Raw genomic sequence first — 25,494 nt, 5'->3', positions numbered from 1 at the left:
TATTGAATCATTTGTTAAATATGTTACACTGCGTGCATAATTATTAAGCAAGTGAGTATTTTAACCATATCATCATTTTCATGTATCTTTTCGACCTCCAAGCTGTATAAATTTGAGTGTTTAGTGGATATAAGCATATCAGGTGATGTGTATTTGTGTAATGAGGGAAGGTATGGCCTAAGGAGATCAACACCCTATATCAAGGTGTGCATAATTATTAACAGCTTCTTTTCCTCAGGCAAAATGGGCAAAAAAAGAGATTTAACTGACTCTAAAAAGTAAAAAAATTGTAAAAAGTCTTTCAGAGGGATGCAGCACTCTTGAAATTGCTAAGATATTGGGGCATGATCCAGAACCATCAAACATTTTGTTGCAAATAGTCAACAGGGTCACAAGAAATGTGTTGAGAAAAAAAGACATTAACTGCCAAAGATTTGAGAAGAATCAAATGTGAAGCTACCAGGAACCCATTATCTTCCAGTGCTGTTATATTCCAGAACTGCAACCTACCTGGAGTGCCCAGAAGTACAAGGTGTTCAATGCTCAGAGACATGGCCAAGGTAAGGAAGGCTGAAACCCGATCACCACTAAACAAGACACATAAGTTGAAATGGCAAGATTGGGCCAAGAAATATCTAAAGATAAATGTCTATGGAGATTTTCAGTCATCCAGATATGGTTGTCCCAAAGATATGGTTGTTTTTTCAGGAGGCAACTGGACTTTTTTTTGAAGACATTTCTCTTCTCATCCAAATGCAATTGACCATCTGTCTGTAAACAATATAAATCCTTCTGCTCCCCATCTAGCCAGAGAAGCTTTTTGAATGAGAAGCAAAATGTCTTCAAAAGAAACACAAGAAAGGCCATCTGAAGACAGATTTTTCAAAGGTTTTATGAGAGTGACTCTTGACGGACCAGATGGATGGGCCTGTGGCTGGATCATTAACTAGCACAGAGCTCCACTTTGACTCAGACACCAGCAAGGTGGAGGTGGAATACTGCTATGGGCTGACATTATTAAAGATGAGCTAGTTGGACCTTTTGGGGTTGAAGATGGACTCAAATCAAGTCCTAAATCTATTGCCAGTTTTTAGAAGACACTTTCTTCAAGCAGTGCTACAGGAAAAAGTCTGCATCTTTCAAGAAGACCATGATGTTTATGCAGGACAATGCTCCATCACATGCATCGAAGTACTCCATTGTGTGGCTAGCCAGTAAAGGCCTTAAAGATAATGACGTGGCTCCCTTCCTCACCTGACCTAAACCCTGTTGAGAACTTGTGAATCTTTCTTAAACAGGAGTTTTACGGTGAAAGAAAACAGTACACCTCTCTGAAGAGTGTCTGGGAGGCTGGGGTTGCTGCTGCACAAAACCTTAATCGTCAACAGATCAAGAAACTGACAGACTCCATGAATGGAAGGCTGATGACTGTTATTGTAAAGAATGGCTATATTGGTCACTAATTTTTTTTGAAGTGTTAGAAATGTTTATTTGTACATTTTGAGTTGTTTGTTTATTATTATCACTTTAACAGATGCAAATAAATGAGTGAGATGGGCAAATTTTCATTTTTCATTTAGTTGCATGGTAATTCTGCACACTAATAGTTGCCCAATAATTGCGCACACATATTCGGACTAAGCCAAAACCTCATTTTTACTTTCTTAAATATTCAGGTTTGAGGTTTATTAGCATTTTGGATTGACCGAGAGCACTGTAGTTGTTCAATAAGAAAATTAATCCTCCAAAATATAACTTGTCTAATAATTGTGCTCACAGTGGACTTATTTTCACATGCTGTTTCCATCATGTGCTTTTACTGCACTAGTACAAACTTTCATATTGACAGAAAATATTGCATAATTCAAATTATACACTTTATTTTTTTAATAAATCAGCAAACATACAGTAAAATTTCTTTCTCACCTTCTCAACAGCACACTGAAAAGCAAAAAAAATCTGGTGTGCATATACCCTGCCAGACATAAAATTATTATATTCCCAAATTTTGCTTATTGCAAATTATTGTCATCTGTTATGTCCTTTCACTTTGAATTCTGCTAAGCATCTTCCCAGGTACACTAAATGAAGAAATCCTCTTGTGGTTTCTGCATTTATTTTTAATTGTCATTCCTTTTACACAATGAAACAGTAACAGCATTTTGGGCATCTGGCACAGATGAATTCACAAATGCATTAAGTCACATAGCTAGTCAATAAGAAAATCACATACATAGTTTAACTATACCTGCAGACTTCTGTTTTTCATTATTCTCACAGCCTTCATGATTTACATGTTATCAGTTGTTTAGATATTAACATTTGTAATGTTAATTTCAATTCTAGTTATTGGTATACCACAAATGTAAATCTAAAACACCCAAATTAGCATTCTTTCTGATGGAACAAACTTATGTTTATACACATCAAAATTGCTCTATTTTTTCTGTTCCTTTTAATGCTAAGTGTTCCTTTCTGTCTTTGCATTCTTTGCATCTATCCTTATACATTTGTTTTCTCCCATCTTCATTTCTACAGCAATTCTTCTCTTATATGCACTTACATCATTCCATCAATCATTTTTCATACTTACCCTTAAAAGTAACTCTTCACACTTGTGTAACATTTTATTTATATTATTGTCTTCACTCTGTTCCAGTCTGCTTCCACACATCATTCCTTACAACTAATACTTCATACAGGATTCATAGTTTTTCTTTCATTCTTCTTTCTTTCATTTTGTTTTTCCTTTTCTTCTGTATAACTTTTCCAAAGATCTACTCTTGGTACTATCAAAAGATGGTCTGTTCCAGGTTTAGAATCTCTGATAATTCTTATAGCCTTCCCCAAGTCTGTCAGTGTTTCATAAACAATAAAATCAGTTGTGCCTTTAGAATTGTATTCATTTTTCTCCGTGTATATTTTGTGAATAGATTTATGCTAAATCCATATATTAAAAAGTGCATACTTTTTCAATTTCACTATTCAGGACAATGTATCATACAATTATTACTAACCATTGCTTTTCCGTGCATTGTAGATTATACCAGTTCTTATTTTCTGACATGTATTTTAATTTTTTTTATCCATAATTAAACCATTTGGACTTCTTTGCATGCAAACAAGTCCATTTCAGAGGATAAGCTTCTTTCTGATGTTACATTCTTTCATTTTTTCTTAATTTTACAGAAATACAACATTTTCATGAATTTATACCTTTTACTTTGTGCCCTACTTAGAGTTTAAGCTAGAGTCTTTAATATTTCATGGGATCATCATGGTTCTGGTCAATTGAAACTTTTACATAACACTTTTTATAAGACAATAAAATAGTAGACTAGCATATTAGACCTAAGTCATACCTATACCCCATGCAGCAAACCTTGCTAATACTAAAGACACCACACCAATCAGTTTTGAAATATTTTGGCCAGTATGCCACAAGCACAACCAAAACTAAATTCCACTCAAGCTTGCTCATGCTATTTATACAAGTTAAGATCTCTTATATGAAACCTGTGTTTCAAATCAATCTAGCTTTTCCAGAATGTCACTAATGGGGTTGTTTTGAAAGTTTATCATTAAAAATTCACATGCTGCAGTTTTGGTGGAAAAGTGAGGTAGAAATTCAGTGAACAAATGGTGATGCAAATATTGTACATAGCCCAAATGAGCCTGGCTATTGGGGTATTACATCATTCACATATACATAGGATTCTCCCACAGTGATATCTGAACTTGAACATCAGCCCAACAGAAGAAAACCATTCTATATTAAAGAACTAATTGATGGGACTAGGAACAAATAATTATTACCTTAACAAAGTATAAGCATACACGTTTATTTCTTATTTCTTTTTCAGAAGAGGCGCTCTAGCAGACAAGTTAAAAGAAAGCGTTATACAGAAGACTTGGAATTCAAGATTTCTGATGAAGAAGTTGATGATGCAGATGCTGTTGGAAGAAACTCCCCTTCAAATAATTCTCAGTCTGAACAACAGGTCTGTTCATATTTATGTGGAATAAACTAAAAATTTTGTACAATATTGTAGTGTTGCTCTCCCTCCAAGGGATTTCCATCACAGTTTGGCTCAATATGCCAAAATAAATTAGTTATTTAGATTCTTAAAGGCTGTGTTCATTCACGTTTTCTTTACATGTCAACAATATGTAATTTTACACAATTTAGTGAAATTAATGGTCTGTATTGAAAAGCTTAAAACTAGGCTCCAAAGAGACAGAATTTACCTCCATGAATTCAGTGGTCTGGCTTCTATGACTTAATACACCACTCAAGCTAGTCTCCTGCTGTTAGGTACTATAAGAACCCCTTTATGAAATTACTGTCTTTTAGTAAGCAGTGGGATATGCTTGATTTTTTTATGTAGTGTAAATGATGGATAAAATGAGTTGAATAAAATGAATAGTGATAATATGAAATGAGTACTATTACAACCTTTAAAAAAATTCATATAACTAACTTAGGAAACCATTGGTGAAAGTGGGCATAGTGAAATACTTGTTCAGTAATTATTTTTAAAAGCTTTCTTAAATCTTTTCCAGTACTGTGTCAAATATTTGCAACAGAATATAAGTAAACGAGGGAATTGTTGAGATTGAAATTATCCTTGAGAAGTTTCTGGAAATTGCATTTGGAACACTCCACTTGCTACCAGTTGCCTGCTAGACAAATTTAAGGCACTGGTTTAGGACCTGATTATTTGCAGGGCTGCCCCATCCATACTACTTCTGCCCTATTACTCGAGATAGCAGGAGAAGCTCTTCTGAAGATACCTCTGTTAGTAGAAAATCAACTATTTGAATATTCAGAAAAAAACTAATGAGATACATTTAGCTCTCCAAATGTTTAGGGAAACAGTAAACACTGAGCCTTTATTTAGGACTGTCAAACTCAATTTCATTGAAAGCTCCATCAGTATGGTTGCCTTCAAAAGGCTCGTTTCCTTTTCTTCCTCAGGCTTGCCTCATGGGAGTCTCTCTTATTCTATCCCCTTCTGTACCTCAGGCTTGCCCCCACAGACATCTCTCCTCCCTATTGCCTTCTCTCTCCCTTCACTCCTCCTCCTTCCTGCCAAAACACCCTTTTATATTGTCTCCTCTCTTCCGCCATGAGTTCACTCATTGCCCAGCTGGACTTTTCACGCAATGCTTATCATCTGGAGCTGCAGTGCGCTGATTCTGAGGTCCCCACCAAGCTCTGGCAGCCCCACAGCTCCAGACTGTGTGCAGCTGCCAGCTACCCCCAAGGCTGCCCAATCAGCTGGAGCTCTGAGCGCCAATCCCGGGGCCTCAGCAGAGCCCCAGCAATACCACATCTCCAACTAACTCTCCCCCAGTCTTCTCTTGTGCTGCCGCCACTTCAGCTCACCCCCCCTCCCCCACTACATACTTAATCACCTCCTCCTACTAGTCTGCTTGCAGGCAAGATCTAAACACATTATGGGCCAGATCTAGTCCATGGGCCTTCAGTTTGACATGTCTGCTTTAATTGATAACATATTTTATAGACTGATTTATTGTTTTACTTTATTGCATTAACTTTGTTATGCTTTGTTTTTGTATTTTTTTAAATTGCTGTAAGACTTCTTGAATATTGGAGTAAAACAAAAATGCAGCATAAAATTTGTAAATAAAAATAAGGTTCCTTGATTAATATCAGCATTAAAAATATATAATGATCCTTTACAAAGCTAACATAATTTTTTATTATATATTTATTGTGCAGAATTTATAGCAGAATGAGAAGACATCTTCTTTAAACTATAAATGATTTAAGAATATGTTTCTTCCGTTTGAAAAAGCAACTTTTGTAATAGAGCAAATGGCCTAGCTCCTTAACCATTTCCAGAGATAAATGAGCTTCCCTTAGATTGTTTCTAGGAATTGTAAGCAGCCATATTTCCAGGATTTAAAATTTAACTTGTAATTTCTACCCTTTGGTTCATGAACTTGTTTATTTGATAGCTCCTTATATTTTTCCCGCTTTGTCTCTTCTCTACCCTTATTTCTCAATAATTCTTCCTTCTTCCTAATACGTGAAACACCAAAAATGCTGTATGTATAGAGATTTTGGAATATGTAATGGTATGTGGGAATGACCTGGAGCGATGAAGGAAAGAGATGCTTCTTAGAGAAGGATCAGACAAGAACAGGAGGAGCCCCCAGTGGCTGGATGATCAGAGAAAGAAACTTGATCAGACAGTTAAAAGAGACAAATTTGTACTTCCAGACTTGAAATGTAGTCTTACAATAAACTAAAATTAGCTGGCCTGTTTGTGTTTCTTGTCTGGTTTACCTGCACGGGCTAACAGGATGCTGAAAAAAAGTGGTAAATTATATTACCTCCAATTTTCTGCATGTAGCTATTTTCTATATTCTATAAAAAAGGGGAGGAAACCAAAAAATTGTAAGTTCTCTTCCAGAGTGGCTGTTGCACAACTGCACAATTGAGAATGGAAAATTCTTTCTTTAAAATCTGACTGAAAAAAATTTACAATATTTATCTTATATTGAAATCAAGCATGATGATGTTTCTATGGAAATTATCAATCATCCAGATCATGGTTGTCCCAAAGGTGCTTTTCAAAAAGGCAACTGGACTTTCTTGGTTTTTTTCTTGAAAACGTTTCATTCTCATTCAGAAAGTTTCTTCAGTTCTGACAGAATGGTGGGGAATGATGGTGAACCTTTAAAAATAATTTTTAAGCCTGGAATTTGAAAACTTCAATATTATATTTGATATAATTTTCTCCAAAGTGACTGAGAATTATGGGAGTTCAAGTTAGATATATCCAGAGACCAATAATACAGATGACCCGTCTTAACAATATGGCTGTTCTTTTCTGTACTTTTATTCAATAGTTACTATGAAATATTTCATTTTAAGGAATCTTCTGATGCTGATGGTCCTGTAGTAGAAAAAATTTTGAGTAGCCGCATAATTAAGAAACAGGTAATGTTTATTATCTTAATTTTCATTTTTAGAATAGCTTGTTTCACTGTAAATTAGAATTATGTTTTAATAGTAGTACATACAAAATTAATATTAGGAGGTTTGTATTAAGGCCAGTTTATTTGCTCAGTAAGAGCAAATCGTCTGTCTGTCTATACATTTATTTATCTGCTTTAGGTTGTGATAGAATAAGCTACTTTGCTAGATCCAATGCACTGAACTCATATCCTTATTGTTTTTACCTTGAATTCTATAGAATATTTTGTATCTCCAACAGGAGGGGGCCGCCCATCACTAAATATTTTCACCTCTCTTTCTGGCTGAAGTGATTAGATTAGAAAGAGCATTAATAATACTCTTACCAGGGCCAAACTAAAATGTATACCATCTAAAGCAGAGTTCCCCAACCTTTCGGGGTTGGTAGCCTAGAGCAGGATGGGGGGGAAAGGGATGGTTTTGTGGGGGGGGGACACAGCATGAGTGGGGCTGTGAATGCCGGCAACATTTACATGTGAGCACTGGCCAGCCACTCATGCTGCCCTGTGGCCAATAGGCTGCAGCCCACATGTTGAGGACCCCTGATCTAAAACATATGTTGGCCACATTGTGCTATCTTGGCTAGATTCTTTTGCCCTGCCAGTAACTTCTTAACAATATTTATTAGAGAGTGATTTATATTCAGGAGATAGTTTTGTGAACGGTGACCTTTAGACTCCTCCATTATCAGTGAAAAAAGCCACCACTTTTCTGGTTCATGAGAAAGCTGTTAGAAACTAAGAAAGTCTCCACAGTAATGTAATGAGAATTAAATTGATTCTAAATTGGAAATAGTCCAGTTGCTGAATTTATTTTCGCCTCTCCCTTTCATCTTAATATGTGATAATCTTGATAGGAAGAATTATTTTTGGTTGAGGCAACTACCAAAGAGACCCAACAGCCATATCAAAAACTGTAGCCTGCCTTATTCTATAGAACAATGTTTCTCAAACATGGGTAATCACCCAAAATTGGGTAAAAAATTTTTTACAGATAGTCCTTTACTTATAACTATAATTGAGCCCAGAATTATGATTGTGCTAAGTCATGCTAATCACTATGTGACCAATGCCCAATTTTATGACCTTGCAATGGTTGTTAAGCAAATCTGCCATTGTAAAGCGAACACCATAGTCATTAAGCAAATCCATTGTCTGAATAGGCATTTTTTTGCTGAAAACGGGAGCTAAAGACCAATTTCTGGCAAAAAAACACTCCATCATAAATTTTGGTTCTGGGACCGTGGGAAGCTGCAAAGAGTGGTAAACGTGAGCCAGTTGCTGTGTACTCAAACTGCAATCACCAGACCGGGGGGGGGGGGCAATTGGAACTCTGAATTCAAGGAATAAGTAGTCCTGGAAAGTTAGTCATAACATTGATTGGTCATGGAGTTGGGGACTACCTGCCTCTACATTGGGAAAAAGGAACATTCTGATAAGCAGTTTTGGATAATGAAGGGAAAAGGTTGGGAAGCACTGCTGTAAAGGCAGCTGAAACAGTAGAGAAGCGTAGTATGGGCATGATATTTACTTGCTATCCCAGATCTATGTTTGGAAAAGAGATTGCGCTCTTGGTACAGCTGACTTGAAGTCAAAAAGATGTTTAGCTTCTTGCATCTTTAAGTGCTGAGTCTGAAATCAGTTTCTAGGACTGATTGAGATCTCTACAAAGAAAATGAGATTGAGATGAGATAGAAAACATAAAACGTAGCCTGTTTAATAGTTAATCTTGAAAAGCCCTACCAGGCTTTTCAAACTGTTTCTGTATAGCTTACATACAGCCATACATGAAGAAAGTTCTTAAATGTAATAAAAAAAAATCTAAATTTTCTAGCTCTCCAGTTTCCTTATTCTCCCCTCAAGACTGCTATAGACCTTCTAACTCTTCTAAAGCAATTTTGGGTATGCAGGGGCAGAATTAATTTCTGGCAAATGGATGCAATTGGATACAAACCTAAAAGTTCTCAAATATGTTTTGAAAACAAGAAGATTTTATAGTTTAATTGTGGGTTGCTTTAAATACATATTTTTGTTTATTTTTTTTGTTTGGTGATCAATCTTTATTTTATTGCTTACTTTGTATTGATGATTCCATCAGCTTTATTTTTTTTTACTTGTACATCATTTTATCCTTGTAAACAGTCTTATATAAATTTATAAATAATCATGAGTTTATTTTGGGCACTAAAAACATGTTTAGTATGAAAAGCCAACACATGTAACTATAAAACTGTATGTATGTATGTATATATAGTGTGTGTGTGTGTACCATGTTTCTCTGAAAGTAAGGCCTACCCCGAAAATAAGTGCTAGCTTGATTTTTGGGAGTGGGCCTAATATAAGCCCTACCCTGAAAATAAACCCTAGTTTTGGGGTAAGGCATATACTTAAAAATCAAACTAGGGTGGGGGTATGGGTGTGGAGAGCCTGCACCCACGTACCTTACAGCCAGGTTTCTCCTCACTGGCCCACTTCTTCTGCAGAAGTCTTCTGCAGCTAGACCTGGATTTCTCAGTCACAGGCCTTTCTGGAAGGCCTTTGCAGCCAAGACCGGGCTGTAGATTCAATAGCTAGGTACTCGGCTGCCTAGGCTTTCCAGAAAGGCCTGACTGCAAAATGTAGGCCAGAATGCAGCTGCAGAATGAAGCTGCTCCTTTGGTCCCAGAAGAAGTGGACTTGCTGGGCAGGGCTGTCAGTGCTGGAGATAAGACATCCCCCCAAAATAAGAACTGGCGCCTCTTTTGGAGGCCCCCCCCCAAAAAGAACCCAGTCTTATTTTCGGGGAAACATGATATATATATAACTCCAGTATCTGAGTCTGTTGTTTCCTTAAGACTTTTGCAGAATAAAAATAAAGGTTAGAATTGCTGTGAAGAAAACAACAGGCTCAGATATATGGAGTTATATTACATTTTTCAATTAAAAAGTCTATTCATTAGAGTACCATGCAGTACAAGTCAGTTTAACTAAAAATAATATTCTAAAAAAGAAAAAGAATTTTTATTAGTTACACTGTGAGGTAGAGGGATCATCTTTAAGTGCAACCTGTGCCAGAAAAATTAGAAAGGGACAGCATATATTTAGTATAAGAATTTTTAGTAAATCATCTCTTCATGCATAACCTCTATAATAATTCACAATACTAAAAGAGGAATTTAATTTATGCACTAGCTGAATTTAAACTAATAAGATTTTTACAGTTAAAGTAGATTTGGCATCTATTACAACTTAAAACATTTTTATATATTTTCCTCAGTGTACTTTAAAGATATAAACTGCTGGGTTGTTTATATCTCAAAATTATCTGCAAAGCTCTAAATGTTTGTATTGTAGTTATTCAGTTAATATATCTTATTAAATAATTTAAGTAAATATATTAAAATCAGATTATGTATTAATAACCAAGTCAAAGAATATTTAGAATGGTTGTCCTGATTGGAAATGGGGTATATTGTTTACTATATCTAGAAAATTCTAAGTTGTAGAATGTAAGCAAATTAAGAACCTAGTTAAAAAGTGATATCTCTCAAAAAGTAAATGATTAGGCTTACAAAAATGTATTTTAAATGAAACACTAAACAAATTGCAATATTGATTAATGCTGGAAGAATTTTATGACAGAGGAGTACTTAGATTTCTTTTTTGAAAATCCCCTTTCAATCAGTTTAGAACAACTCAAAATACAATTTGAAACTATAAAAAATAAAACTTTAAAATCTTGGCCATTCTACATCCTAAAAAAAATATGACTAAACATTTGCCAGTGTTTCCTTGGGAGATTCCTTCCCTTTTGGAGATAGCAAGTTATCTACTAACTTCCTCCATCTCTACCAGAGTGTCTTGAAAGCTACAAGAAGAGGGAGAAACACTTTCCCTCCACCTTTAGTCATAATACCAGAAGCTATATCCAAATTGTTTTTGACAATTGCCTTTTGCAAACAGACTACAGTAGTGGTTCTCAACCTGTGGGTCGGGACCCCATTTGGGGTCGAACAACCATTTCACGGGGGTCGCCAAACAACGCAGTCTGCCATTTTTTCCCCCTTTTCCTTAGCTGTGCTACTCCCTTTTATTCTATTGGCTTTTGAAAGCCAATAGAATAGACTCTCTTGAATAGAGTCTAATTCTATTGGCTTTCAAAAGCCAATAGGAATTGTCCAGGCTGTCTCTGCCCTGCTGAGCCTGCCAAAAGTCCCATTGTGCAAATGGTGCTACTGCACCAGTTGAGTATTCCTCAACTTACGACCGGTTGAGTAGTCCTCGACTTACGACCGGTTGGGGGTCGCGGCATTAAAAAGGTTGAGAACCACTGGACTACAGATAATCCTTGATTAAGACTGCAGTTGGGATCAGAATTTCTGTGGTTAAGCAAGTTGTTAAGTTAATTGGGCTCACTTTTTATGATCTTTTAATCACTATTGCCACAGTTGTTAAGCAAATTACTGCAGTTACTAAGTGAATCACACAGTTGTTAAGCAAATCCAGTTTCCTGCATTGATTTTGCTTGTCAAGCTGGCTGGGAAAGTTGAAAATGGCAGTCATGTGACCTGGAATCACTACAACTGTCACAAATACATGGTGGTTATCAAGTGTCCTGACTTTGATCATGTGACCATGGGGATGCCACAGTGATTGTAAGTCTGAAAAGTTCTGTTCATCTGGGTTGTGTCCACACTCTTTAAACACAGAATTGTAATTTAAAGTTGCATCAGAGTCTAAAATAAGATTTTGTGGTCCTGCTTAATAGGATTGTGTTAAAATTTAGCAATGGAAGTAGTATTTGGACTTTTGTTTACTTTACCTACTTGATATACAAGAAATTTTTGCCAGGCTTCATCTAATTGCACTATTAAGTAAAACTGTGTAAAAATATATTAAAACAACAATGACATTTAAAGTCCAGCTTAATATGGGTACTTATTTAGTAGTACTAATGCTATGGAACCATAAACCATATTAAAACACTACTTGAACAAGTCACAAAACCACAATATAAAGTAGTCAAGAGCCAGCCAAAAATAATACATAAGGCATTCAGAAGTGCAGTTGCTAATTGGCTGCTGCCTGAGAAAATGGTACACTTGGCTTCTCTGTAGCACTGTGGGTTTGGCAGAAAGCCATTTTGGGGTCAAGTTGTTGTGAATGAAGCTGTGTGTGGTTAGGGAGGAGTTATAATGATTCATGTGTTGGAAATTGTAATGAGTAGAATTTTCAAAGCTTAAGTAAATTCAGGGAAGCTTTTGCATTTCTCTTTCTCTGCTTTTCCTTTAAAAATATATAAAAAAATAGATCCTATTTTTATTGTTAGCGTTAAATTTCAAACACAAGCTGTTTTTGACTGGTATTTTGTATTAACTGTAATACAAAATGATATTTACCACAGTTGTTTATAATTAAAACAATTGATCTTTCTTTTTATAGATGGAGAATGGAGAAGAAACACAATCAGAAGAATTCTATGTAAAATATAAAAACTTGTAAGCAAGCCCTGACTTTAGCATTCTTTAAATAGTTCCCCAATATGTAAAACATAAGTAATACAATCACTCTGCTTAACATAAAAGTTACAAATATCTAAAGGTTAAGTACAAATCAGTTTCCGATAATGTTCTGCCTATGAGTAGCAATACATAATATTAATTTTAAGTGTTCAGAAGGAGAATATGTGTCCTTATGGAATATTTCTGCTTTTAATAGATGTATCCATAATGTCTTACTTTATACACTATTTAATGATGAGTTGAGCTGCAATTTTATGACCATGAGACTAGTAATTAGATATCAACAGAACTTCAGACTGAAAATATGTATTAGCTACAATGTTGTTTAGTTCCTGCTGCAGACTATCACTGTAAGGTAAATTTCAGCTACAGTTACAATGAAAATGACATTCTAGAAATTGACATTTAAATTTGTTGAGTTTAATAGTTCATCTATAAGGCTAGAAGGCGGATCTTAAGGTTTTTTCCTGTCCTATAGAGGTAACCCATCCTTTCAGTTTTATCTTCTGCTTTCTAGAGGAAAGCAGATTCATCTTAGGCGTTAAGAATAAAAGGTTACAACTAAGAGGGCTGCATGGCCAACTGGGAGAATAACCCAGGAGATGGGGGAAGGAGCTTCAAGGGAAGAGTGCTGTCATACCTCCAGAGCATGAAAGAGGTGAGAAGCACGACCACTTTCAAGCCTGCCTTCAATGAAGCAGGCTAAAGGCCACCCAGAATTTTCCCTCTCTTTAATGGAGCAGACACTGGATTGTGCCAACTGCAGCAACCCTCCTGCAGCCTGAGAGGAATACCAAGAGAGTTTCATTAGTTAGCAGGATCCTTTTTTCCCCAAGGGATCAAGGCATGCCTGAAATCCAATTCACAAGGGTTTAGTCTGGGAAGAGAGTTAATCTTTGGGACATTTTCCCTACAGTTCATACCTCCCTAACGAAAACTATTCAGCATTGATTTTCTTTCTAATGTTCCTGAATAAATTACTCAAGATACTTAGACTGTAACTGAGCCATAACAAGCAGCCAGTATCTATATGACCAAACTCTGTAGTGTATGCCCACTGCAGCACTCCACTGCACCGCCTATTGATCCACCCGTATCTCTCACTGGCTCATCCATGCCACTATGCCTGCACTCTTCAGTGCACAGCCAAAGGTTCTCATTGGCCTGTCCACACTCCTCAGCACCACCTGCAGCTCTTGCTGGCCTGTCTCTTTATATCAGGGTTTGAGATATACTACTAGATATCTCAAACTCTGGTATAAATAGCAGTTCTCCTTTCTCTGTGGCCACTTTCAATCAGTGCTGACAGGTAGGGAGAAATCTTGCCCATGATTCCTCACATGTGAGTGCCTTGGGCTTAAAATCTTCTCCCTTTTCTGTTTAACATCTACATGGAAATCTCGGAGTAACATCATCTGCCAGTTTGGGTCAGATATCATCAATGTGCAGATGATACCCAGTTGTATATCTTAAACTCTGGTATAAGATATATGTTCCTAATTGTAATTGTAAATTACAAAAGTTGTTTTGGACATGTGTAATCTATTTCAATGATTAAAAATATTTGTAGAATTGTTTCAGGAAAAGGTACCTATCTTTATAAAATGGATAGGTTTTCCTCCTCACATACAGATTTTGGCCACATTGGGCCATCCAGGGTCATATAGAACAGGGTCCCCAACCCCCGGTCTGTGGACCAGTACCAGTCTGTGGCATGCCAGCAACCAGTCTGCACAAACAAGCAAAGCCCCATCCGCGAATGCAGGCAGCACACAAAACCACGCACTCTCCGGTCTGCAGAAAAACCTCTCTCCACAGAACCAGTTCCTGGTGCCCCAAAAGTTGGGGACTTCTGATACAGAGTGCTTACAGTGGTACATAAACTCACTGAAAAGTATTGTTGTAATATTAGAAGAGGGAGATGCCTTAGGTCTTGCCTTCTAGCTCAAAGTGGTGGAGTCAGCCCTTTTGTATCCTATTGGGTTCATCTTCTGCTAATCAACTGCTCATAGCACTTACTATATTTTAACAGTTTGTATCCAGTTTATTTCTTTATCATTTATAATTTATGGCCAAACTTTTATTCTGAGCAATGTAGAACCAAGGTTACATTGGGATGGGTGTTGTGGATAATTGTTAAATCTCCCAGCTGCTCATTTCTGTTTGTATGGATGTCTCCTTTTTAAAACAGTTGAAGTAAACTAGTGTCAGCATGAAGACCAGAATAAAAAGGAAGAAAAATTCCAGAGTCCATATCTTCCATAACTTTAAACATAAAAGACCAATTCAAATTTTCAAAGGTTTTCTCTGTATCCAGAAAAATCAATGCCATTTGTAGGGAGGCACAATGGCTTAATGGCTTAATGATGCTGGAGATGATCTTTGCTCCAGCAGTTCGAATTCTAGTACTGCATGGCAGGGTGAATTCTCGTCACTCACCTCAGCTTCTGCCCACCTAACAGTTTGAAAGCATGTTCTATGCGAGTAGATAAGCTGATAACATGAATGACGAACTAGTAGTTTATGCAGATGGCCAGAATTCTGCCAGCCCTGAACCTTCCTAGTTGTGATGCCCATTTGTGAGGCAGCTTTGATGGAGGGAAAGGATCTCGGATGCTGCTGCAGGAAAGCCGCATCTGAGCTAGCTCGCCCTCCTGAGGTGCATCTTGGGAAACATGAGAGCGTGAACCAAACAGAGCTAGCAAACAGACAGCGAAACTACTATTCTGCATTAGCATTGTAATCTGGCTAATTTAAAATCATCATGCATTAAATAAATAAGTGCCAGTTGCTTCTCATTATGTTGTTGTAGATGCTTTATTATATCCAATACATTTCTCATATTATCTCTTAATTTGGTTAAGAACCCATATTGATCATAATGAATAAAATCCTGCATAATATTATTTAATCTGTCAGCCAGTATTGATGTAAATATTTTACAGTCAGTGTTCAGCAATGAAATTCAAGAGTAAATCTTAATTTAGATTAAATCTTGTTCTTTTGACAATAAAGCAGTATTAGCTTCTTTCCAAGATTCTGGCATAACAGATCCCTGCAAAATATAATTCAACACACTTTCAAGTAGTTGCAAATGTTGGCCTTCAAAACACTTACAGTATGAACTTGGAATCCCATGAAGCTCTGGTGTTTTCCCTATTGTAGTTGTTGTAATTATTTTTGAGTTGCCCACAGCCAACTCTAGGAATTTCAAATGTGCTCTACAGTCTCAAAAGTTGTGGAAGAAAATATTTAATTGTGCAATATCTGATTTAAATCAACCTCACTTGGAACATTTTTATTCTGTTAAAATATTTACATCAGATTAGTTTAAATAGGTGATCACTGTTATAAGTTAGGTTATTGAATAAGTAACAGCTGAATTAATCACAAAGCTAAGTCATAGCTCAATTCAACATTGTGTTAACCTAAAGCAGGAGTGTCAAACTGCCAAATGCATCATAGCAAAACCGCAGCAACCCCATTGCTGGCAATGGCAAAAAAATCACGATATGTCACGACATGTCACGTTGCAAATTTGACACTTGAATTGTGTTCTTTGTTTCTCCAGTCACAATGATTATTACAATATCCACTTAAGTTCTAAAATATTTTTTTTCTCAATATTTAGGGAGATGATATTAATAAAAGAGGAAACATAGTGTCCTATCTTCTATATATAATCAGAATGTTCATTGCAATTAATTGCTAAATGATACCATAAAACTGTATAGCTTATGTATTAATTTTAAGACAATTACTTTATGAAGACAGTTTGCATAAATATTAAGCTGATAAATAGTGCTATGATTATTTTTCTTCATTCTTTTAGCTCTTACCTCCATTGTCAATGGGCATCTGTGGAAGTACTGGACAAAGACAGGAGAATTCAACAAAAGATTAAAAGATTTAAAGCAAAGCAGGCTCAAAATAAGTTCCTTTCAGAGGTATATTTTTATTATTATATTAATGGGATTAAGTTCTTTAGTGAGGATCCATCAAGTTATCCTTGATGGATAACTCCATCAAGTTAAGATCAATCATATCTATTCAATGTACCTGCAATTTCTTTTGAAAACTGGAATGTAAGCAGGTGCATGATGTGCTAGCTTATCATAGTGAAACAGTAATCAGGAGCTCTGGATCTCATATGTCTGTAAATAATTATATGCCTAGAAGAGATTACATCTAACGTATTATAAAGATGGTCTCCCGTAGGCTCCTTTTTAATAATACTTTATGTAGGCTGGATAAATATTTTTATTAAATATTTTGAAAATAGACTTTTAGGCACTTAGTCTACTCAAGTGGATTGATGTTTAACCTCTTGATTTTTTAATAGTCTTAAATCTATTGATTTATTTTGGATTGTACATTATGCTGCCTTCTTATATTGTTGCAATTCTTAGACTTATTGTATTATTGTTTTAAAATGATTGAATGATTCTAAGGAACTAGTTTTATAGATATATATACAAATAAATAATTTTCCCCCTTCCCTACAATGTTGTCATATTTTCCAAAGATTTTTTGAATTTCAGTCTAGTCTGTTTCAAGCAGAGTAGAACTAACTTAAAGAAAAGTTAGCGATCTGAGCAATATGTGTCATACATCTTCACGTCCAAACAAGTAGCAAAGGAATCTGAGCAAAAAACATGTTAATCCTGAACTTTATTTCATGCAATATTTAATTACAACCCTGTTGTTTTTCTAAGCAAACTGACTAAATATTGGTTTGTCTATCACTTAGTATAAAGCCTGAGCTGCCCACAAAGTTATTCCTGATAACTATGTTTCAGTATTGAAACCTCATTTAGTTAGTAGATGGTGAGTTTTATGACTGCCATATCTAGGTGAAATAATGGGAAGATCTAATTTCACTGGCGTATGGGTTAACACTAAATATCCCCTCACTTTACAGTGTCAGTGGGACTGAGTATTTACACTGAAAAAGAAGAAGGAACAAAACAGCACACTGTGATCCAAAAGATACAGGAGGTTCCCCTCTAGGAAATATGGAATTATATAACCACCCCAAAATTAATGCATTTTTGTTCATCTTTCTGTCTCAAAAGCTATAGAAATCTCTAGAGATAGAATAAGTTTATTGTGCTGATTTCTAGTAAATATGGTTTGTAGGACTACAACTCCTGTCTGATTTCTGTACATCTGTAAATCAAACTGGTGGGGAGCTTGAAAATTGTTAGCAACAGCTGGATATCAGCTGCAGACAATGCTTGAAAACAAAGTATGTCCATAAGCAGCTAAAGATTTTATAAGCAATGCTAATTTATTTGGGTGCTGTTCTCAGTAGTCTATGGAATTGATGTCTGGAAGGTGACAAACTGAAGTTTAATCTAGGCAAACCAGTTCTAATTAGGATAAAGTCACATGCAACATATGCTACATTTACAGAGTATTCACAAACCATTGCTGGTTCAGAATGCTATATGCAGTACTTTCTGGAGATTATTTTTCTTACTAAATTATACCAATTTTCTTTCATTTTTCATGTTCAAGAGGCCAATTATTTCCTATTAAACCCTTAATTTGAGATTGCTATGTTTGATAAACTGTGTCCTCTATTATAAACCATCCCATAATGAGCAGAATGCTTTGTTGCCAAGAGAATGGTTTTTTTCATGATTACATGGAAACTTTTAGAGATTATGATCATCTTTTAGAGTCTAGACAGTTAATAAAGACATGTTATGTTATTTGCTCGCATGCTTATTTATTTACTTAACTTTCTTTCTTAATGGATTTATGTGCCATCCATTTCTTCAAAGGCAACTCTAGGCAGCTTACAGTCATTCAATAAAAGTGCCATATAAAACATTAAAACAATAAATAGAGATCCTAAATTTAAAATTCAGTTAAAATTAAATTAACCAAGATGGAGAGGGAGCAAAGTGAGCACAGGGAGGAGGTGGTTTGTTATGTAATCCATTAGCCACTTCCAGAATTCCACACCCCGATTAGGGCCTCAATCCAGTATCTTCAAGCTCTTTCAGAAGGCCAAATAGGTCTTGCCTCAGGGGCATATATTTATACATATTCATATGTAATAATATTAAACTGCTTCAAGATCATGACTTGAAGCACGATAGATATTTATGCTGTCATGATGTTAAAGCAATTTTAATATTCTTATTTTATTTTATCCCACCTTTATTATAAATCTCTTTTTAGACGAAGATAGTACAAAATGCTTTGGATTTTTCAGCATTTTCCTATGTCTGAAAAAAGGCGTGAGACTCAGATGTTCCCAACTAGCTTTGTCAAAGTGGGATGTCAGTGGCTTCTCCTTATAGGCAGCTTCATAAATTCCTCATTTTAATCAGCAGGTGAGAATGAACAAAGTTAATCCACATTAACAGGGCTACGTAACAGCTTAATTAATCAACCCATATTAGCTATTTAATTTGTAGAGAAATGTATTATTTCATCATGAGTTAGGAATTCAAATAATTCCTCAGTCATGATGGAATAATACACTTTTTTCTATAAATAAGTGGCTAACTCACTGTAATAAGTTGATTAATTTTTTAGAGACAGTCCAATTTAAAATACCACTTGCTATCCAAAATAGTTTCTCTGGGTGGTTTCTCCCCCCGCCCCCAGTTTCATGATATAATCAATTAAAAAGAAGTTACAACTTGATTAGATTTGGCATGAATCAAGGGAATCTGTATGCTCCGTTTTCTTCTGAAAACCATCTGTGATCTATAGGACATCAGATTTCATAGTGGAAAGTTAGTGGAAAGGATACTTAGAAGTAACTATTAATGGATGAAGTTAGCTGCTATGTAAGAGATATATCAAGCAATGACTAAATAGCCATCCAAAACTGATTGGCAAGATCTTTGTCTTTAGAATACGCCAATCCAACAATTAAAATAATGTATCTGAAAATCTTTGAACCTTTCACTTACCATATTTTTCCATGTATAAGACACTATTTTTCCCTGAAAACACCCTGTTCAAAAATCAGGTGCGTCTTATACAAGTGCAGTGTCTTATACACAGAAAAATAATGGTAACCTCTGCAGCCCAGGGGATGCCTGTGTGGGTTGCCATGTCGCCTGGTGCAGGTGTCAAGCCCTTGTAGGCTTGCCACTAACGGGAGGGGAGAGGGGGCAAGATTGTCGGCCAGCCAAACTTTCGGATTTTCCAGCTCAGCTGTTCGCTGCTCCGCCAAACAGCTGATTGGTGCGTAGAAACTCTCATGCCAGAGCATCTTATACAAGGGTGCGTCTTATAGATGGAAAAATATGGTATTCAAAAAGTGCTATCTGTGTTTGCCTGTTAGCTTATACCAATAAGCACACGAGAGCCAGTATGGTGTAGTTGTTAAGGCTTCATACTAGAAACCAGGAGACAGTGAGTTATAGTCTTGCCTTAGGCCAGAGGTGTCAAACTGCCAGCCCATGGGTCGGTTGCATCATATGGAGGACGTGCCCACCCCAGCTCTGGCAATTCAAAAAAAGTTGCGATACATCACAACCCATGATGCGGTGAGTTTGACACCCGTGCCTTAGGCACAAACCCAGCTTAGTGACCTTGGGCTTGTCACCTTCTGTCAGCCCTAGGAAGAAGGCAATAGCAAAACACTTCTGAAAAACCTTACCAAGAAAAGTGCAGGGACTTGTCCAGGCAGTCTCTGTGAATCATTGATTGAACAGGGAAAACCACCACACCACACCCCCCCCCATATAAGTGGGAAAAGTATGTATTTATAATAGATATGATTTGTACATGATCATATAGCAGTTCTCACGTATAGTTAAGAACATATCAAAAATAAGATCATTACCAAGATAAAGTAAGAAAGTAGGAAATATTCTTCAGGAATAATGATTTCTGAATACGATTTGAACAGTAATTAGGTGACTTCTGAAGTATATTTCTGCAGCATTTAGTTTTCATAGTTCCAACTTCTATACTGCAAGCTTCAAACTTCAAGAATGCTAAATACATCATATGCTATAAACTCTTTAAGCTGTTCATTAGTGAATCATAATTTCCCACTTCATTTAAAATATCCCTAAACATTCCTATTCCTAAACATTCTTATATGATAAAATGTTTTACATCGTAATTAAGAAGCCTAGTTAACAAAGTGAAAGAAGGTCAATTCCCTCAGAGAAGCTATCATTTTGGATTGTTGCACTTCAGCTAGTTTACCAAACATGCATTTTGTATTACAGTGTACCTACTGTTTTATTTACTGTTTTTTTCCTTTATCCATGCTTGCTCTTGAATAGATAGATGATGAACTTTTTAATCCAGATTATGTTGAAGTTGACCGAATAATGGATATTTCACCTAGCAAAGATGATAATGGAGAGGTGAGTTTATTTATTTATTTATTTATTAAAAATGCACGTTTGCTAGTAAATTAAAATGAAGTATGCCATATATTGCTAAAACTATTTTCATTTTCATTTATTGTAGTGGGGTTTCTGTTACATTTTTGGATATGAATTAATTTTTAAATTATACTGCAGGTGGTCCTCGTCTTAACAATTGGTTGCTTAATAGCAATTTGAAGTTACAATGGATCTATGGGGAAGTTACTTACAACCCAGATTTGAAGCTCTGATGGTCACAATCATGTGACTGAACTTCGGATGATCAGCATCTGGGTCTCATTGATAACCATTTGCAGCATCCTGCAGTCATGTGACCGTAGTTTAAGATAGTTTTGCTGAAAAACTAAAGGTTTTTATTTTCGGTTTTTAGCAAAACCAGGCTCTTAGCAAACCAAACCATTGGTCCACTTAATGACCACAGAGTTGATTTAATGACATCAGAAAAAGTTGTAAGATTGAGTCACATGACTGACCTGTTTTACAACTGTCACAACTTATCACCATGATGGGCAATCTCTATTATGGTTGTAAGTTTAAACATTACCTATACTTGGACATTCATATCTTTCACCTGGACAAAATATTTCTATATCAATTTTTATGAATGATACCAATATGTCACAACAATATATAAAATATGGGAATAGAAAATGAAGAGGAAGATAACTTTGTAATAATGTCAAAATTTTATTTTTAAAGTTTGGCTTATGTAGTAATACTATTATATTTGCTTTTTGAATATAATTTATTTTTATTGATTTTCCTATAAAAGTTTCACATAAAATGAAAATGTAATTAAATACATATAGATTTTGGGCATATTCTGTAAGATAGCCCATCTGAGGTACCTTGGTTTAAAAGTTGTTGCTCCATGATATACTGTTTCACCCAGTTAAAGACATGAGAATTTTAGTAATATAAACTAAAACCCCATCAAATAATTGTGAGAATCAATAGCAGCAGTGAATGTGTCAGTTTTAATTTTTAATTCAGTAAATATTGAAATATCACCCATATAAATCAATTTTGAACTCCTACATGGTTTTTAAAAGTGGGAAGGATCATGAAAGAAAAAAGTTTAAGAGTTAGAATGTATTATTTATTTTTAAATCTGTGGGGAAAATAATTTCACTACATTCAATATTTAGGAAAACCTTTCATTATTTTAAAGTGTTACATCATCTTATTCATTGTGGGCATTGTAGTTTACTATACATATTCTCCTTGTGCATATTAGCCCGTACTACACAGAATTCATATCTAAGGTTTTTGGCAGGAGACTTGTGTATTCCAGAGCATCTTCTTTAGCAGAATTTTGGCTTTGGTTCAAAGAACATTTATGTTTTCAATGTTCCAGTGATAGTTCTTGGCAGTTCATCTTGGGTGGGTTTTTGTTATTTTTTGTTTTTATTTTGAAATGGACTTTGCAAATGATAACAATCCAAAATTTGTTTATTTTGCATTTGGTCCTGCAAATATTCACCGTAACACCTATATCACTTTATTACTATAGTTTCCTTTTTCTAATCTTGTAGAGAAATGTACTACCTGATAGTGGTGGGCTTCCTGATTTGTTTTCTATAGAAGAAGTTTGTGGCCTCACTTAAAATTTGTTGTTGTATAGTCCAGTATCAATTCCTTCATTAATTGGAGCAGATCTCTCTTATCTGTACTTTCCACATCTTTTAGAGGCAACACACTATCAATATTATAAATATCACAGTTTTCTATAATTTCTTCATATGCTCATTCCCCTACAATTTTATGGATTGTTCTTGGTTTTTGTACCCCTTTTCTATGGATAATAGATACCAATGCTTCAAACACTTGGTGGGGAATACACTATCATCATGGCAAGTGCAGTGCCCTTAAATAAGGAAGACTCTCATACTTATATAAACTAAGTGGAATATATCTAAGAATATTCAAGGCATACCAACTTTCAAGTTTCTTCTGATACAAAATAAGGGACTATTAAAAATAGTCCAGATTGAGCACCCCTCATTCTCCCATTTGGGTGATTTTTTTTCTTCAAATTAGATAGATCAGAGATCCCCAACCTTTTGGGCATCAGTGACCAGTTACAGTGGAGAGAGATTTTTCTGCAGACCGGAGGGGGCATGGTTTTGTGTGCTGCCTACATCCCACAGATGGAGCTTTGCTTGTTTGTGTGGACTGGTTGCTGGCATGCCACGGACCAGGACCAGTCTACGGACCAGGGATTCGGGACCCCTGAGATACATAGAGCTATTTATTATATATTGGGCATGTATTGATATGTATATGTATCCATCCAATGGCTACTTCTGAAAAACCTTCCCAAAAAAGCAGGCAGGGATTTGTCCAGGTAATCTCCAAGAATTGCACACGATTGAAGGGGAGAAAAAAATGGTTCATCCAGATGTGATGACGCTCAAATATGTGGCTTGGAAATGATCAGTTTCATGTTTCTCACCTACAGGAAAACACATGTGAGATTTCACAAAATATTCCACAGAAAACTTATGCTTAAAAATAGAGCTTGCTAGAGTCTTCAGAGAGAACTTGGCTACATTTTTGTTGAAATTTAAAGAAAAAGAGAAAAGAAAAAATCTAGCTGTAGTTTCAACTTAACAGGGGTATGATTTTTAATTGCCAAACTTTTATAAGGATTACTGTTAAGCAGTTCAAGTGTTTTCTACCTCAGTTATTTATTGTGCTGTCTTGGAATTTTTCTATTATACTCACCCTGGCCCATCTCAAAACCATTTGAACTTCTGGTTCCATACTCATTGCAACTGCTCTCTTGGAAAACCACTTTCCTTACTGATTCAGCACACTTACTAATGAAGTTTGGGTATTCTTCTGAGAGCCCCTTATTTAGTTTTCCATAAGGTCAGGCATCGGTGAATTCACAGATGGTCACTCTAAGAATTGCAATTATAGGTTAGCAATCAGTAACTTTAAAAGTGATGTGACAAAATACTTTCTCAATTTATGTGCTGTTTTTACATTAAAAATGTAAGTTCAATGAAACATGCTAAGTTTTATTTAGTTTACAAAATTCCAATGCCATTGATCATATTCATTGACTTTCATATAATTATTTTGTTTGTTTTTTCCCTAAAAAAAGCCTGTGACTCATTATTTGGTGAAATGGTGTTCACTTCCATATGAAGACAGCACATGGGAATTAAAGCAAGACATAGATCAAGCTAAGATTGAAGAATATGAGAGACTAGTGGCTAGGGAGCCAGAAACAGAACGTGTGGTAAGATTTAGCTTTCTATTGAAAATGTTTCTTAATAGTAGCTTAATAATGTGGTTTGTGGAAACCACTAATATGATTTGTTGTATTTGAAATAGGAGCGACCTCCTGCTGATGACTGGAAGAAATCAGAATGTTCCAGAGAATATAAAAACAACAACAAACTCAGGGAATACCAGTTGGAAGGAGTAAACTGGCTTCTTTTCAACTGGTATAACACGTATGTAACACGCATTCATTGTAAAACAGTATAGTTTGTTCAAATTTAACATCCCTAAGTATTTTAAAATACAGGATATTTTAATGATCTGATTAATAAAATATCAACTTCTCTCTGTCTTTGTTTCTCAGTGTCTGTCTGTTTCTCTATCTCTCTCTTCCCCCCCCCCAATTTCCCCCCTGTGTGTGTGTATTTTTTTGTGCATGACTTTGTATTAAACCTTGAAGTGTTTTTTTTTCTGATTTAAGAATTATGTTTGAGTTAACACTAATTAATTCTTAAAAGTAAGTTTCCTTATGATACATCAGATTTTTACAGTCAAATAAATAAGCAAGTATATTTGTTTTGTAAATCTCATTTGAGGCGCTGAATTATAATTTCAGAATTTATTCATTGCAGACGCAACTGCATTTTAGCAGATGAAATGGGATTGGGAAAAACTATCCAGTCCATTACATTTCTCTATGAGATATATTTAAAAGGAATCCATGGTCCATTTTTGGTTATTGCCCCATTGTCTACAATCCCCAATTGGGAAAGAGAATTCCGTACCTGGACAGAGCTGAATGTTGTTGTATATCACGGGAGCCAAGCCAGTCGAAGGATGATTCAGACATATGAAATGTACTTCAAAGACCCACAGGTAAAAGTTATTAGTGTAATAAAAGATGACTTCAAATAATTATTTCTCCTTGTTGGTTATTGCCTTTCATTGTTTCAAAAAATAAAATCAGGATTAGAAAAGGCATTGCCAAAAGGAAATGTTTTCCATAAATTCTGCACACATAAATATTACTCTATTAAGGTTTCCTAAATTAGGGGATTTAAAACAGTACAATACAGTTTTTCCATTCTGTTAAACAAAACTAAGAATAATTTATAAGTACATTTTTCTATCATATCAAAAAAAACTAGAAGAATCTGGTAACACTTTTTCCAATTAACATATTTTATTAAAAAGCAGAAGCTTTTGTGTGCTGCAGTTCCTTTCATCAGGATATAAATATAATATTAATGTTAATAATCATATTTATGACCTTAATATTTTAAAGTTTTACTTTGATGTTTTTACTCTATAAGCCACTTAGAGTTGCCTCTAGGCTAGATGAATGGTATATAAATGTAATAAATAAAATAAAAGTA

The 25,494-nt window shown here is 35.4% G+C and overlaps 1 protein-coding gene across 5 annotated transcripts in view; it reads left to right on the top strand.

Moving 5' to 3' along the window:
* Window positions 1–25,494, top strand: part of CHD7 (chromodomain helicase DNA binding protein 7) — a 204,175-nt gene that overhangs the window by 134,570 nt on the left and 44,111 nt on the right. For all 5 annotated transcript variants that reach the window (XM_039335786.1, XM_039335771.1, XM_039335791.1 and 2 more), the window contains 8 exons: window positions 3,864–4,001; window positions 6,908–6,973; window positions 12,430–12,485; window positions 16,342–16,456; window positions 20,777–20,860; window positions 23,997–24,134; window positions 24,230–24,351; window positions 24,751–24,994. In XM_039335786.1, the coding sequence (XP_039191720.1) occupies window positions 3,864–4,001; window positions 6,908–6,973; window positions 12,430–12,485; window positions 16,342–16,456; window positions 20,777–20,860; window positions 23,997–24,134; window positions 24,230–24,351; window positions 24,751–24,994 (963 nt within the window). The remainder of the gene's footprint in view (window positions 1–3,863; window positions 4,002–6,907; window positions 6,974–12,429; window positions 12,486–16,341; window positions 16,457–20,776; window positions 20,861–23,996; window positions 24,135–24,229; window positions 24,352–24,750; window positions 24,995–25,494) is intronic.

The sequence above is a fragment of the Crotalus tigris genome, unplaced genomic scaffold (genome assembly GCF_016545835.1).
Source record: "Crotalus tigris isolate CLP2741 ecotype Arizona unplaced genomic scaffold, ASM1654583v1 scf7180000017546.9332058, whole genome shotgun sequence".
NCBI lineage: Eukaryota > Metazoa > Chordata > Lepidosauria > Squamata > Viperidae > Crotalus > Crotalus tigris.
The sequence above is the reverse complement of the archived record's forward strand: the minus strand, read 5'-3'. Positions and strand labels throughout refer to the sequence as shown.